At 44.4% G+C, this 15,007-nt stretch overlaps 1 protein-coding gene across 1 annotated transcript in view; it reads right to left on the reverse strand.

Annotated features, from left to right (window-relative positions):
- Nucleotides 1–15,007, reverse strand: part of cecr2 (CECR2 histone acetyl-lysine reader) — a 101,845-nt gene extending 86,838 nt beyond the window's left edge. Inside the window, exon 1 of the mRNA XM_078416459.1 lies at nt 14,681–15,007. Coding sequence (XP_078272585.1) covers nt 14,681–14,809 — 129 coding nt within the window. The 5' untranslated portion in view covers nt 14,810–15,007. The remainder of the gene's footprint in view (nt 1–14,680) is intronic.

The raw sequence follows: 15,007 nt of genomic DNA on the forward strand, positions 1-15,007 counted from the left end.
CTCGACCGCCATTGGTGGAGCGGGAGCACGTGGCCGCTGGCTGGGTGAGGTCACGCGGGGCGGTGACGTCACCTTGTCCCGTATTTGGAAGTGAGGAAGTTGGCAACCCTACTAATGTGGGGCAAGGGCGGTCCCGTACGGGACAAACTAATTTAGCCCAAAATACGGGATGTCCCGGCTAATACGGGACAGTTGGCGAGCCTATGGAGGGTACTGTTAATGTGCGGGGACATTAACTACACTAGGTCCACAGAAGAGTCCCAAACATCAAGGGGGGAAAATAACAGGGAGCTTTATGGCTTCCTGTGGTGATTACAATTTCTATTTGTTTGTAACTGTTGCTTCAAAGGCTGCAGGGGGAAAATAAGCAGTTTCAATGTCAGACACAGGTGTCAAAAGCTAACTTTTTAGTATTCACTATGCTAGCAGGTTCACTCACATTCCCATTGAACGAGAACTAGGCTGCCGCTGTGAACTCAAGGTCTATTAACTTGACCAGACACCTTTGGGCTGTATAATTGAACTGACCGGTGGAACCAGGAGATGGCTCTTCTTATTGTTGCAAGAATTACATCCTGAGCTTTTATCTTTTGTTTGAAATGTTAAAACTGAGGCACAGACAAAACCTGAAGTGGAAAGTGCTCAAGCTCGTTTCCTGCCAACAGCGCTGAAGCAAACACAAGTCTGGATTCCGTCTAAAACCCGACCGACACTGGTAGAACCGATCCATACCTCGCAGCCAATCTCATCTTCCCTCGCTCTCCAAAACACCTCATGCAGGCCACTCTCCCCAAGAAGATGGAAGAGGCCCTTCAGCCCACAATGTCCGTGCTGAACATGATGCCAAGATAAACCAGTCTCCTCTATCCGCACATGATCCATATCCGTCCATTCCATGCAAGTATTTTGAACATCGACTTCTCCAACTTTAGATAGTTCCTCTGTCCCTCCCTTCCCCTCCTCCTTCCCAGATCTCCCTCTATCTTCCTGTCTCCACCTGTATCCTTCCTTTGTCCAGCCCCCTGACATCAGTCTGAAGAAGGGTCTCGACCCGAAACATCACCCATTCCTTCTCTCCCGAGATGCTGCCTGACCTGCTGAGTTACTCCAGCATTTTGTGAATACCTTCGATTTGTACCAGCATCTACAGTTATCTTCTTATACTACTTGTCATTCCATGCATGTCCATTGTTCATACACTACCAAGTTTGGAAACGGCCTCCTGGAATGGTTGCCACATTGAAGTGCTTCACTGCAGCATGCATGTCCCAATCATGTTTAGAACACGTAGGGTTTTCACTGAGTCGGCCCACAAGCAAAATAAACAAAGTACTGGAGCAACTCAGCGGGTCAGGCAGCATCTGTGGAGAAAATGGACAGGCAGCACTTGTGGAGGGAATGGTCCATTTCTTCCACAAATGTTGCCTGACCCAGAGTTCCTCCTGCACTTTGTGTTTTGATTAATATCCTATACTTGTTTGAAAATACAGAAATGAAATTCTGATAATTTCAGTACAGAAAACAGCGAAATCATTTAACCCAAGTTAACTGATGAAATAACGCAACGCAAGCACATTTAACAGCAAAATCAACATGCCTGGCACCAATGTGCGCATTTTACCACAGAATCCACATGCTAGATTACTAAAGTGAGTGTTACATAACCAGTAAAGAATTACTAGTGCTCTCTAACTGAAGAAAATAACTAGCAACTACCCAGCAAGATTGTTGGTGTAAGGGGCCTACACAAAACGTCAATAGTCAAGATCGTTTAATTGTAGCATGTGCCGACAACAGAATGATGAAATTCTAACTTGCAACAGCTTAAAGTAAACACAGTTTAAACTCGGAGATAACATAATAAGCAAAAAAAAAACAATAATTTAAAAATCGCAATATTAGTGCAAACAGCCGGAAGTCCTTATCGCCTATCCATGTTCTCCATAGACGCTGCCTGAGCCGCTGAGTTCCTCCAGCACTTTGTGGTTTCTTTTAAGATTGTATGTAAACTTTCCTTGATGGCTGGCATGTTAATATTCAGCCATATGTTACAGTTACACAATCTCCACTTACACAAAGTAAACACTGCAGTACTCCAGTCAGTGAGAATAATTATATACCCACCTCAAGTTGATCAGAATAATGACCTCATTTATCCTACAATCATTGGCCAAGTTAACAAATTGCTGGTCACAACTTCCAGGCTCAATTAAAGATGACTTTTACAGCGGCCTCGTTTTGCTGAGCAGTTGCGTATCAGAGCCAGCAAAGCCACAGATGTTAACTTAAAGAGCTGCTGAAGTACTTGTGCCAGCGCACTACAACACATACAGGGTTAAGCTCTACCTTTGAACATTCAAGTGGGTTACATCCATGCTCCTGAAAAGGACAGAAGCGCGGGGCGGCTTAGCTCAGTTTGGTTCCCGCACTTCAGCTTACTACAGTAATTAGTCCAGACAAACCGTATTTGTATTATGATACAGGTGTGAGCATCACAGCCAAGCCAAAGCAAGGGCAGTACAGCGCAGGAGAGTTGGGTGATTCAACCCACAACGTTTCTCCACATGTCTGAATGGGCGACTATACTCACTGGAAATGCCTACCCACCCTCAATGATCTTACGAAGAAGGGTCTCGACCCCAAAACGTCACCCATTCCTTTCTCCACGAACATCTGCCTGACCCGCTGAGTTACACCGGCTTTTTGTGTCTTCAATGATCATCTTCAATGATCATCTTCAATGATCTTCCCCTCTCTTCCCAGGCTTCTGAAGGGTCCTTCCATAAGCTAGAGTACTGTCGAATTCTCCACTACCCCATTGCAGACATTGGACTTTGTCTCAGAATATAACCGACATCTATATTCTGCACTCTGTATCTTCCCCTTTGCTCTACCTAGTGCACTAGGGAACAACTAGGGCGGTCACGGTGGTGCAGCGGTAGAGTTGCTGCCTTACAGCGAATGCAGCGCCGGAGACCCAGGTTCCATCCCGACTATGGGCGCTGTCTGTACGGAGTTTGTATGTTCTCCCCGTGACCTGCGTGGGTTTTCTCCGAGATCTTCGGTTTCCTCCCACACTCCAAAGACGTCCAGGTTTAGGTTAATTGGCTTGGTAAATGTAAAAATTGTCCCTAGTGTGTGTAGGATAGTGTTAATGTGCGGGGATCGCTGGTCAGCGCGGACCCGGTGGGCCGAAGGGCCTGTTTCCGCGCTGCGTCTCTAAACTGAATTACACCTGTAATATTGCACTTAGTCACTGTACCTAGGCACAGGTGACAGTAAAGTACCCAGTTTGACGGTTGAACTTATGTATGTTTCTGAGCTGTTTGGATGCATGCAAAACAAAGTACTGCACCTCAGGACACATGACAATAATAAACATAATCAGAATAAAAAAATGTCACTCCCCAAATTTGCCCATCCAAACACAAACACAACAAATAGCCTGGTATGAAGAAGGATCCCAACCCAAAACGTCACCCGTCCATGCTCTCCAGAGATACTTCCTGACCCGTTGAGTTACTCCAGCACTTGGTGTCTTTCTTTGAAAACCAGCATCTGCAGTTCCTTATGTTCCCTAATATCTAGGCATGTTCAATGATGGTGCAATTAGGCTACCAAGAGTGAATAAAACCAGTCTTTAACTAATTGACCGGAGAGATTAGGTTCACAGCCAGAAAGATGATGGCTTTATAATGGTGACTGCCCCACCGCGTGACTAACATAGCATTCTATACCATCCATAAAAGGTGGCACTGGAGTCTGACGACACTGTGTGTGCCGGTCCCAGATGAGGGTCTGATATCCTCCATCACAGTGGTCCCACACCAGGCAAACTTCATGTCTTTGATGCTGTTGAACGAGAGGATGCAGGAATTAACTTTCGGCTTAGTGCTACTGGATCCATTGGATGACAAGAGGCACCTGATGTATCTCAAGTGACAACACACAGCTCAACTGCCTTTCCTAGCCCCTCAAGTTCCAGTACATTTACACCCAGCGTTTGGATCGGGGGGGGGGGTTGACACCATTAATTGATCACTGACGAGTTGAAACATCTTAAGGTCATAAGGAATAGGAGTAGAATTAGGCCATTTGGCCCATCGTCTACTTTGCTGTTCAATCATGGGAGATCTGTCTCTCCCTCCTAACCCAATTCTCCTGCCTTCTCCCCATAACCTCCGACACCTGTACTAATCAAGAATCTATCTATCTGTGCCAGAAAAATATCCACTGACTTGGCCTCCATAGCCGTCTGTGGCAAAGAATTCCACAGATTCACCGCCCTCTGATTGAAAGATCTCCTTCCTAAAAGAACGTCCTTTAATGCTGATCTTGCTGTTGTTTGTTTCTCTTTGCAAATCGTGGTGTAGATATTCACCAACAACCAAGAATTGATCCAAGAGAAATCAATCCATGTGCAGTTTTGAGATGCCAGAATTGCCAATACTGAATGATTAGCAGAAGAAATTGGAGACTTGATTACAATGTGTAGGGAAAATTGCAGATGCTGGTTTAAATCGAAGGTAGGCACAAAATGCTGGAGTAACTCAGCGTGTCGGGCAGCATCTCGGGAGAGAAGGAATGGGTGATGTTTTGGGTCGAGACTTTTCTTCAGAATGATGTCAGGGGAGGGGGGCGGGGTCCCACCCCGAAACGTCACCCATTCCTTCTCTCCCAAGATGCTGCCTGACCCGCTGAGTTACTCCAGCATTTTGTGTCTACCTTCGACTTGATTACAATGTTCTCCTCTCATACCCAACAGACACTAAAGTAAATTTCTGAAAAGTAATGTTTATAAAAATCATTGATATGTCACGATTCTCCAATAACGGGCAATTTTGAAACAAAAAAGCAGGCAGGCAGCCGCGTTGGCTGGATGTCTACGCTCTTGGTCGTGTGCCAGTGAAGTGGAGCTTTACTTACTCTAAGCTGTCAAGAGACACCAGTTAATTTGTGCTCTACCCAATAAAAGGAACGCAGGGGCCAGCGTGTCACAGTCCGTGTTAGCACAACACAACACTTCAATGACCAACTACAGCTCACAGCCATGAATGAGTCGACTGGAAGCCACAAAAGTCCAGAGAAATCTTCAGTCGGGGATAGAACTCTTTGCCACAGAAGGCTGTGGAGGCCAAGTCAGTGGAAACATTTAAGGCATAGATAGATAGAACCTTGATTAGTACAGGTGTCAGGGGTTACAGGGAGAAGACAGGAAAATGGGGTTGATGGGGAGAGATAGATCAGCCATGATGGAATGGCAGAGTAGATTTGATAGGCCGAATGGCCTAATTCTGCACCTATCAGTTATGAGAACACCAAAGCCAACTGGACGGTGGCAATTGCAATGGGCTGGATTAGTGGGCGTTAACTGCAGGGAGGGACAAACTAGGATTGTTTTCTCCAGAACGCTGGAGGTTGCGGGGAGACCATGAGAGAAGCAAATAAAATTATGAGGTGAATGTATAGGGTAGACAGTCAGAACCTTATTCCAAGTTGGGGGGAGAAAAATCAAATACCAGAGGGCAAAGCTTTAAGGTGAGAGGGGCAAAGTTTAAAGAAGATGTGCGGGGGAAGAGTTCACACAGAGAGTGGCTGGTGGCTGGAATGCACCGCCATGGGGGGGGGGGGGTCAGATACGATAGCGCCCAGATATGCAGGGAAAGGAGGGATATGGATTACGTGCAGGTAGATAAGAGATGGTATCATGTTTGGCACGTCCATTGTGAACCAGAAAACACTACATTGCAAGCACAGACCCCATGTTTCACAATGTCCTGGCTACAAAACTGAACAAGTATTTGTGTGTACGTATTGTACCGCAGCGAAGTGCATGCACAATTTCTTTAAAAAAGGGCTCACTTTTAAAACTAAAAGCATCGTATGGCCAAAAATGCTAATGCCTTTGACAAGATTGATTGAAAGATATAGCACAGAACAGGCTCACCACGTCCACAAGTACCCATTCATACGAACTCTTAGTTATCCCACATTTTCATCAACTCCCTACATACGAGGGTCAATTTTATAGAGGCTGATTAACTAACGCACATACCTGTAACTTGAAGAAAATTTGAGCATTTATCTCAGGAGTCATCGTTCAACGAAGCACGCGTTTAATGACAACATTGAACACAGAAGTATTAGATCAAAATGGCGATGTTTATTTTATGGGGTATGTGTCTGAAATACAGCCAGAATCGGCCCAAGTCATCCATGCCAACCAAGATGGCCCATCAAAGCTAACCCCGTTTGGCTCATGTTTGACCCATACCCCTCTAAGCCTGTAATCAACCTGTAACTTCTCAAAAATGTTTGTTTCTTCTTAAATTAACTTTGCAGCTTTGGAAACATAACTGCTTTACAAAAACACAGCTTAACTCAAGCTAACATTATGACCATTTTTTCTTACAAGAGACGTAAAGTGCTGGAGTAACTCAGTATCTCTGGAGAACATGGATAGGTGACGTTTCACAGAGTGCTGGAGTAACTCAGCGGGTCAGGCAGCATCTGTGGAGAACATGGATAGGTGACGTTTCACAGAGTGTTGGAGTAACTCAACGGGTCAGGCAGCATCTCTGGAGAACATGGATTGGCAACGTTTTAGGTCGGGACCTGTCCATGTACTCCAGAGTTGTTGCCTGACCCGCTGAGTTACTCCAGCACTGTGCGCCTATCTTCGGTATAAATCGGCATCTCCAGTTCCTTGTTATTACCAGATATCTCAGTCTGCTGGCATCTTAATGCTTTTCCCCATTTTAATGGTGCTAAATCCCCTTCATGGCTTTGCCCCTCCAGCTTAACAAGTTCCTTTTCACCGCCACTTGTGTTCCTCGTTTGGTGAATCTGGTGGTGAATCTGCGGAATTCATTGCCGCTGAAGGCTCTGGAGGCCAAGTCAGCAGATATTCTAACGGCAGAGATAGATATGATTCTTGATTACTACGGGTGTCAGGGGTTATGGGGAGAAGGCAGGAGAATGGGGTTAGGAGGGAGAGATAGATCAGCCATGATTGAATGGCGGAGTAGACTTGATGGGCCGAATGGCCTAATTCTGCTCAAATGACTTATGATCTCCCCAACACCTCCCGTGTTCTTGATATCACTCACCACTCCTGGTGGCCTTACCCCAAGCTAGAGTACCAGTACTCCTCTCCCCTCCTCTCTCCCCCTTTTAAGGCATACAGTGCATTCAGAAATTCAGACCCCTTCACCTTTTCAACATTTTGTTACGTTACAGCCTTATTTTAAAATGGATTAAATTCTTTTTTTTTTTTAAATCAATCTACACACGGTACCCCGTAATAAAAAAGCGAAAACAGGTGTTTTGAAATATTTGCAAAATAATTAAAAACAAATAACTGAAATATCAAATTTACATAGGTATTCCGACCCTTTACTCAGTACTTTGTTGAGGCACTTTTCGCAATGATTACAGCCTCAAATCTTCTTGGGTACGACGCTACAAGGTTGGCACACCTGTACTTGGGTAATTTCTCCCATTCTTCTCTGCAGATCCTCTCAAGCTCTGTCAGGTTGGATGGGGAGCGTCGATGCAGCGCTATTTTTAGGTCCCTCCAGAAATGTTCGATCGGGTTCAAGTCCGGGCTCTGGCTGGGCCAGGCCACTCAAGGACATTCACAGACTTGTCACGAAGCCACTCCTGCGTTGTCTTGGCTGTGTGCTTAGTGTCGTTGTCCAGTTGGAAGGTGAACCTCATCCCCAGTCTGAAGTCCAGAACACTCTGGAGCAGGTTTTCATCAAGGATCTGTCTGTACTTTGCTCCGTTCATCTTCCCCTTGATCCTGACTAGTCTCCCAGATCCTGCCGCTAAATGCCACCACCACGCTTCACCGTAGGTATGGTATTGGCCAGGTGATGAGCAGTGCCTGGTTTCCTCCAGACGTGACGCTTGGCATTCAGGCCAGTTCAATCTTGGTTTCATCAAACCAGAGAATCTTGTTTCTCATGATCTGAGAGTCCTTTAGGTGCCTTTTGGCAAACTCCAAGCGAGCTGTCATGTGCCTTTTTACTGAGGAGAGGCTTCCGTCTGGCCACTCTACCAAAAAGGCCTGATTAGTGGGGTGCTGCAGATCTAGTTGTCCTTCTGGAAGGTTCCCCATCTTCACAGAGGAACTCTGGAGCTCTGTCAGAGTGACCATCGGGTTCTTGGTCACCTCCCTGACCAAGGCCCTTCTCCCCCGATTGCTCAGTTTGGCCGGGCAGCCAGCTCTATGAAGAGTCCTGGTGGTTCCAAAGTTCTTCCATTTAAGAATGACGGAGGCCACTGTGCTCTTCGGGACCTGCAATGCTGCAGAAATTGTTTTATAGCCTTCCCCAGATCTGTGTCTCAACACAATCCTGTCTCGGAGGTCTACGAACAATTCCTTCGTCTTCATGGCTTGGCTTTTGCTCTGACATGCACTGTCAACTGTGAGACCTTATATGGACATGTGTGTGCCTTTCCAAATCATGTCCAATCAATTTAATTTACCATTAGTGGACTCCAATCAAGTTGTAGAAACATCAAGGATAATCAATGGAAACAGGATGAACCTAAGCTCAATTTTGAGTGTCACAGCAAAGAGTCTGAATACTTATGTAAATGTGATATTTCAGCTATTTCCTTTCAATTACTTTGCAAAAATTTCTGAACACCTGTTTTCGTTTTTTCATTCTGGGGTATTGTGTGTAGATTGATGATCAAAAAAAAAAAAAAGAATTTGATCCATTTTAAAATAAGGCTGTTACGTAACAAAATGTGAAAAAAGTGAAAGGGTCTGAATACTTTCTGAATGCACTGTATCTGCTCAAGTTAGCACTTGATAATTCTTTTCCTCACCCCACATTCATCTTAATAGATGTTATTCTGTTACATCTTACAGAAGCTTGACTCAGGACAGCTTCTTCCCCTCTGTTTAGTTTCATTTAGAGGTACAACGTGGAAACAGGCCCTTCGGCCCACTGAGACTGTGCCAGCCAATGATGATCCATTCACATTAGTTCTGCCCTACACACTTTGTCTGTGGAACTGATGCACTACAATGCTGAGATCTATATTCTGCACTCTGTGCCTTCCCCTTTGCTCTACCTGTTGTCCTTCAGCTTGACCTGATTGTATTTATGTGCAGTATTACCCGATATGATTGGGTAGCACACAAAACAAAGCTTTTCACTCTACCTCGGTTCACGTAACAATAATGAACCTAACCTCAATCAAAATGGAAGCATACCAGTTTCGTTGAATTACACATTGATATATTAAGTTTTACAAATCGCTGTCCAATTTACAATCCCCACACCAGGCCCGATGCTTCACACCAGCGTGGAGCGAAGACTCCATTACAAGGTGCTGCAGGGTTTGTGGTCTTAGAGAGTCATAGAGTGTTACAGCGTGGAAACAGGCCCTTCGGCCCAACTTGCCCACACCAACCAACATGTCCCAGCTGCACTAGTCCCACCTGCCAGCATTTGGTCCATATCCCTCCAAACCTGTCCTATCCATGTACCTGCCTAACTGCTTCTTAAATGTTAGGATAGTCCCAGCCTCAACTACCTCCTCTGGCAGCTTGTGCCATACACCCACCACTTGGTTTCCAATTTTTCACCTCCTTATGGTGAAGATCTTTTTAGTCAGTTCAACTGTGTAGAAAGACTAGCTCATCGTGCATTATACATTTTGAAAACAAACTCTGCTCCATGTGTAAATACACAAGCATGATAAACCAATGAGCTGCCACACACGAGAAGCCTGAAAGAACACTTACCGAATAGAAGTAACATTTTAAAAGTTACATTGCTTTGCAAAAACTAAGAGCGTTTTCTCTGCAATGACTGAAACCAATTCATCTCAGCCACTTTATACATTTGCAGTACATGTTTCTAACAACTTGATATCTCAGCACAGATCGTACAAAAAGATGCATTTCCAAATTTAAAAATTGCACCCATAAGATTGCAATTGGAATAATTTAAAATGCGAAACTCCAACTTTGTATCTTTGCACACTGTGTCAACATATAATTTTGGAATGTAACAAAAATAACTTTATAATTTGGCAAAACAGTCCTAAGGAGTTTGTCTGGTTTTAAGTTCAGAAACTATATTATTGGTGATATCTGTTCTCATCAGTGTAAAACACTTTATAAAGGCAAAACAAATCTATTACAGAATTTACCTTGAGTAATGAACAATGAAAATATTTTACAATAAAGTGCTAAGTGAGATTAAAATAAAGCTATAATTCAATTTTCACTACTTATCCTGTGTGTTCTTTAGGAAAGAACAAAATGGCAATGGTTTATCTCATGAATAGTGTTTTCTTTTCCCTTTGTATATTTGAAAGATTATTTTTAATTTACAAGATTAGAGAAAAAATCTGCCTGGAGCCACCATAATTATAGGGGGTTGAACAGTTGTCCCCTCCCACAGCAAAAAACAAAATTGTTCTCAACATTCAGTTGTTAAATATAAGACTCGGAGTAGAACTGTTCTTTATAATTTATAACAGGGATATTGAGAATGTGGGAATTATTATAATCTCTCCAACAGCATAAATTAATAGTCTCAACACTCATGTCAATGATACTTGTAGCGATATCAATATTCTCAAAAGCTCACAGGTTTTGTAAAGTTTAACAACTATGGTAGTTCTGCTGGAGTGGTGTTTGCTAAAAGACAAATAATAATTCTTCCACAACCTGCACAAAACAATCATTGTTACTTTTTGAGACATTGAACATTTTGTGGGGGATGTTGGGAGGATGAGGGGTGATCTTATAGAGGTGTATAAAATCATGAGAGGAATAGATCGGGTGGATGCATAGAGTCTCCTGCCCAGTGTGGGGCAAATCGAGAACCAGAGGACATAGGTTTAAGTTGAAGGGGAAAATATTTAATAGGAATCTGAGGAGTAACCTTTTCCACACCAAGGGTAGTGGGTGTATGGAACAAATTTCCGGAACAGGTAGATGAGGCTGGGACTATCGGAGCGTTTAAGAAACAACTAGACAGGTACATGGATAGGGCAGGTTTAGAGGGATATGGGCCAAACGCAGGCAGGTGGGACTAGTGCAGATGGGGCATGTTGTTAGGCATGCGCAAGTTGGGCCAAAGAGCCTGTTTCCACGCTGTATGACTATGAAACAAATTACTTTAGTTCTGGCACAAATATTACACGTTTTTCCACTTACTTTCCTGAAGGCACAGACTGTACACAAGAAAACCCCGTTAGGAGTACTTAGTAAATGTCCGTCAAGATGTCTACTCTCCACACAAGAGACAGATATTATTTCTACTTGACATTCAGAGACAGCGTAAGACTATAAAGAGCTAGATGACCCGCGGACCTGTTGGGTCCAAACCTCTCCTGTTGGCCCGGCAACCTTCCCCCAACTGACCCGCTGCTGGCCCGGGAGTCTCCCCCCGGGGGTGGGCGAGGAGAGGGGGCCACTCACCCCGGCCCCCCAGCAGCAGGAGAACGTCCGCATGTTCGTCCTGCCGACGGCCATCTTCTTTGACCCTCTGCCGCCGCCGCACCACGGGAGGAAGGTCAGGCGCGGGCGGGGCACGCCGGGACGGGCGTGCTGCGCGGGGGGGGGGCGCATTTATTAAAGTTGATTACGTTTAAAATGTAACGAAACCCGATTCTGCACTCCACAGGCGGACGGTGAGTGAGGTGGGCCTACAATTGTTGCACTATCGTGTACCGTTTTGGCTGTATTTCGAGAACATGCATACACATACAAGATGAGAGTTTTAGTTAGATAAAGACCAAGTGGACCCATTGGGGCCAAACCTCTCCTGCATTGGTGCAACACCCTGTCCTCCCCCTCCCCTCCTTTTAAACTTTAAAATGTGAATAACTTAAAAAATATAACATCGATTTCAATACAACTACTTGCATTATCACTAAAGTGACAATGGTGAGTGAGGTGGGCCTAACATTGTGGCGCTATCGTGTACCGTTTTGGCTGAAGTTCAGTCGCAAACAAGATAACAAACGAGTTTTAGTATATAGATAATATATATATATATATAGATAGATAGATAGATGACTGTAATGCATTAATTGTCATAACAATGGAAAAGAACTACCTCAGCACAAACCAGGAACTTGCAGTTCTTTGCAGGATTGGCAAACGTGCTATCAAATGTAATGAAAAACACAGTAATCTCTCCAATAAATGAAATCACTGCTCAGGTGATCTGCCTCTTAAACTGTATAAACTTCATGTCTATTAGTTAACTGAACATTTTAGCTTCTCACAACTGCGTCAAAAATTAAAAGATACATGTAGTGCAGATGCTGATTTTTGTTTTGTCAACCAGCATCTGCAGTTCCTCGTGTCTGTATATAGTGCACACCAAGTCTCATCAATGAGTCAACTCAATAGCAAGAAAGTATGTTTAAATTAAATATTAAAGCTTACTTTCGTGGTGAGCGCACTGTACCATTATTTACACATTTGAAAAAAGAAACACAACGTGTGAGACAGAAAAAAGCAAACTGCATTTTGTTTCCAATTAACATCAGGGTTGGTTTTTTTTAAAGTATCGATTGAGCGGATAACACTTCAGTGGAAAAGAGAGACACAGGAAGGAACATCGGCATTAACATCCACAAAAGCTGATCCAAAGTGCAAGCTGACCACAATACATAGTGACTAATATATTCATAAAAACATTTGCTACCATGGATAGCAACATGGTTGAGAACTGAGCCGCGAGGGATGACGAGGAACAGGCAAAATCACAAATTATACTATTCCCTCTATGCTCAGCAATACACAAGGAGGAGTGGAGGAGTTATTTCTGCAACGGCACGGAGATGCACATGGGCGCCTGTGGGTTTATTTGGGGAAAGCATAGGAGATGGGAAAACAAACACAACAGTGAATGGGATTTTGGAGGGGGAGGGGGAGGGGGAGGGGGTGCGAGGTTAAAAGGTAAAGATGTCTTTAAAGAGAAAATTAAAACCGGTCTCTCCATTTTAGGAGGATGGGCAGAGTCTCAAAGACGTGGTTTTCTTCTGCCCGGATTCAACGGGAGAAGTATTTTCGCTGGGATTACACAAAGTTTGGAGGGACGCCGGAACAACTTGTTGCATTTCAACAAACGGAAAGCAAAGTTAATGTGTGAATAAGCTCACAATGCACGGCTCAGCTGGTGGTGGGATGGAGGGGAGGGGAGGGGAGGGGGGGGGTCTGGCTGGCGACTGCAGGCAACACAAGACGGCAGTTTGCATTCAGCCAGAAATGCAAGCTTTGTTTTGGAAAGCTACGCCTTACAGTAACCCCTGCATCGACGGCTGCAGTCACTCGGGAACACACACTACATCCTCGCCAGACCCCGGCCAACACTTCTAATATCTCTCGCTTGGCAAAAGCAGCGATTTTTAAATTTTTTTTAAACACACACATTTTATTTGCATTTCAAAGCAAAATAATGCAAACAAAAAAACTTCCAGATATTCACAAGCTCAACAATCGTTCTGAATTAACCCCCTCCTTCCCCGTGAAAACAGGTTCAAACAATAGCTTCACTGGACAAAAACAATGGGGGTGGGAGAGGAGACATTGGGGAGAACAAACAAGAATGCACGCCTTTAGTTTCTTTAACCTTACAATCATTTTCGTTTCCGATAAAGCCAATTGAATGTTTACCAATATTTTATTTTCAGCTTTAACCACCCCCCCCCCACCCACAGTGAAGATCGGGCACCAATTTTTTTTTAAAACCCCGAAGTTTAATTTGCAACACTTGTATTTTAAGAGGCAAATAAATGCTGATCGAGTTGTTTAGGTAAAGCACATTTTCAGAATTCGGGTTTGTGTGTTAAGAATTTTTTTTTGTTAGGACGCCCCGTTTTAAAGTTGGGGGGGGGGGGGGATGTTTGTATTTTATTTTCCTCCACAATTTTTGGTGTAAAAGGGCAAAGTGGTGACTTTAGCAGGAAGGAGCATGTGGTTCCACGCTCCTCTAACAATGCCAGTGGTGTGTGTGATCGATGCGAGTGAGCAGAGCGAGGCAGGCAGGCAGGCGGGTCGCAGAGCACCTCATATCCACAGGCGCGTTTTCTCTCTCCACTAAACACACACACATGCCCTCCCCCCCCCTCCAACTTTAGTAAACTTTTATATATATATTTTTTAAACACACACACACACGGTTTTGTGTTTTTAATGAGGGGAAAATAAAGGACAACCGACGAGGGGGGTGTATATATATTATATATATATATGTGTGTGTATATATATATATAAAGATATATAAAGCCCCGTGTTCTGACCCACAATAGAAAGGCAGTCTGAAGAAGGGTCTCAACCCGAAACGTCACCCATTCCTCCTCTCCTGAGATGCTGCCTGACCTGCTGAGTTACTCCAGCATTGTGTTGAATAAATACCTTCCATTTGTACCAGCATCTGCAGTTATTTTCTTATAGAAAGGCAGGCGGTCAGTCAGCATCTGGGGAGCGAGACTGTGACACAGAGTCTGAGCTCAACAAACGCTGCCTCCTTGTCTCCACAACAGGACGGTCCAAATGCACCTTTTTAACCCGCTCTCAGCACAAGAGAGCCTCGCAACTCAAAACGACGACGACGACAACAACAAGAAGAAAGCGAGATGAGAAGGAGGGGGAATTTTAAATATATAAATACACATATACTTATACGATTACCTCGATTTCGAAGTCCGGGAGCCCAAAGGCGGTCCTGAACAGTGAACAAAAGTGCGCGATGGCGGGGATCTGCCACCACGAACGGACTTCTCCAACAGAAACGGTCGAAGATGGACATCCCTCGGACATTTTTAAATCCCTTCTTTCCCCCACATGAGATAGTTTTGCTGCAACTTCTCCCGGTGGGTGGTGTGTGTGTATGTGTGTGTGTGTGTGTACTCTCGCTCTCTCCCTCCCCCACGTCCTCCACCAGTGAGTGTTTCTAGTGAGCGGCGCTGGGAGTGTGAGTGTGAGCGCGGAGTGCCATGGTCTGTGTGTGTGTCTCTG

The sequence above is a fragment of the Rhinoraja longicauda genome, chromosome 20 (assembly GCF_053455715.1).
Source record: "Rhinoraja longicauda isolate Sanriku21f chromosome 20, sRhiLon1.1, whole genome shotgun sequence".
NCBI classification, from domain to species: domain Eukaryota; kingdom Metazoa; phylum Chordata; class Chondrichthyes; order Rajiformes; family Arhynchobatidae; genus Rhinoraja; species Rhinoraja longicauda.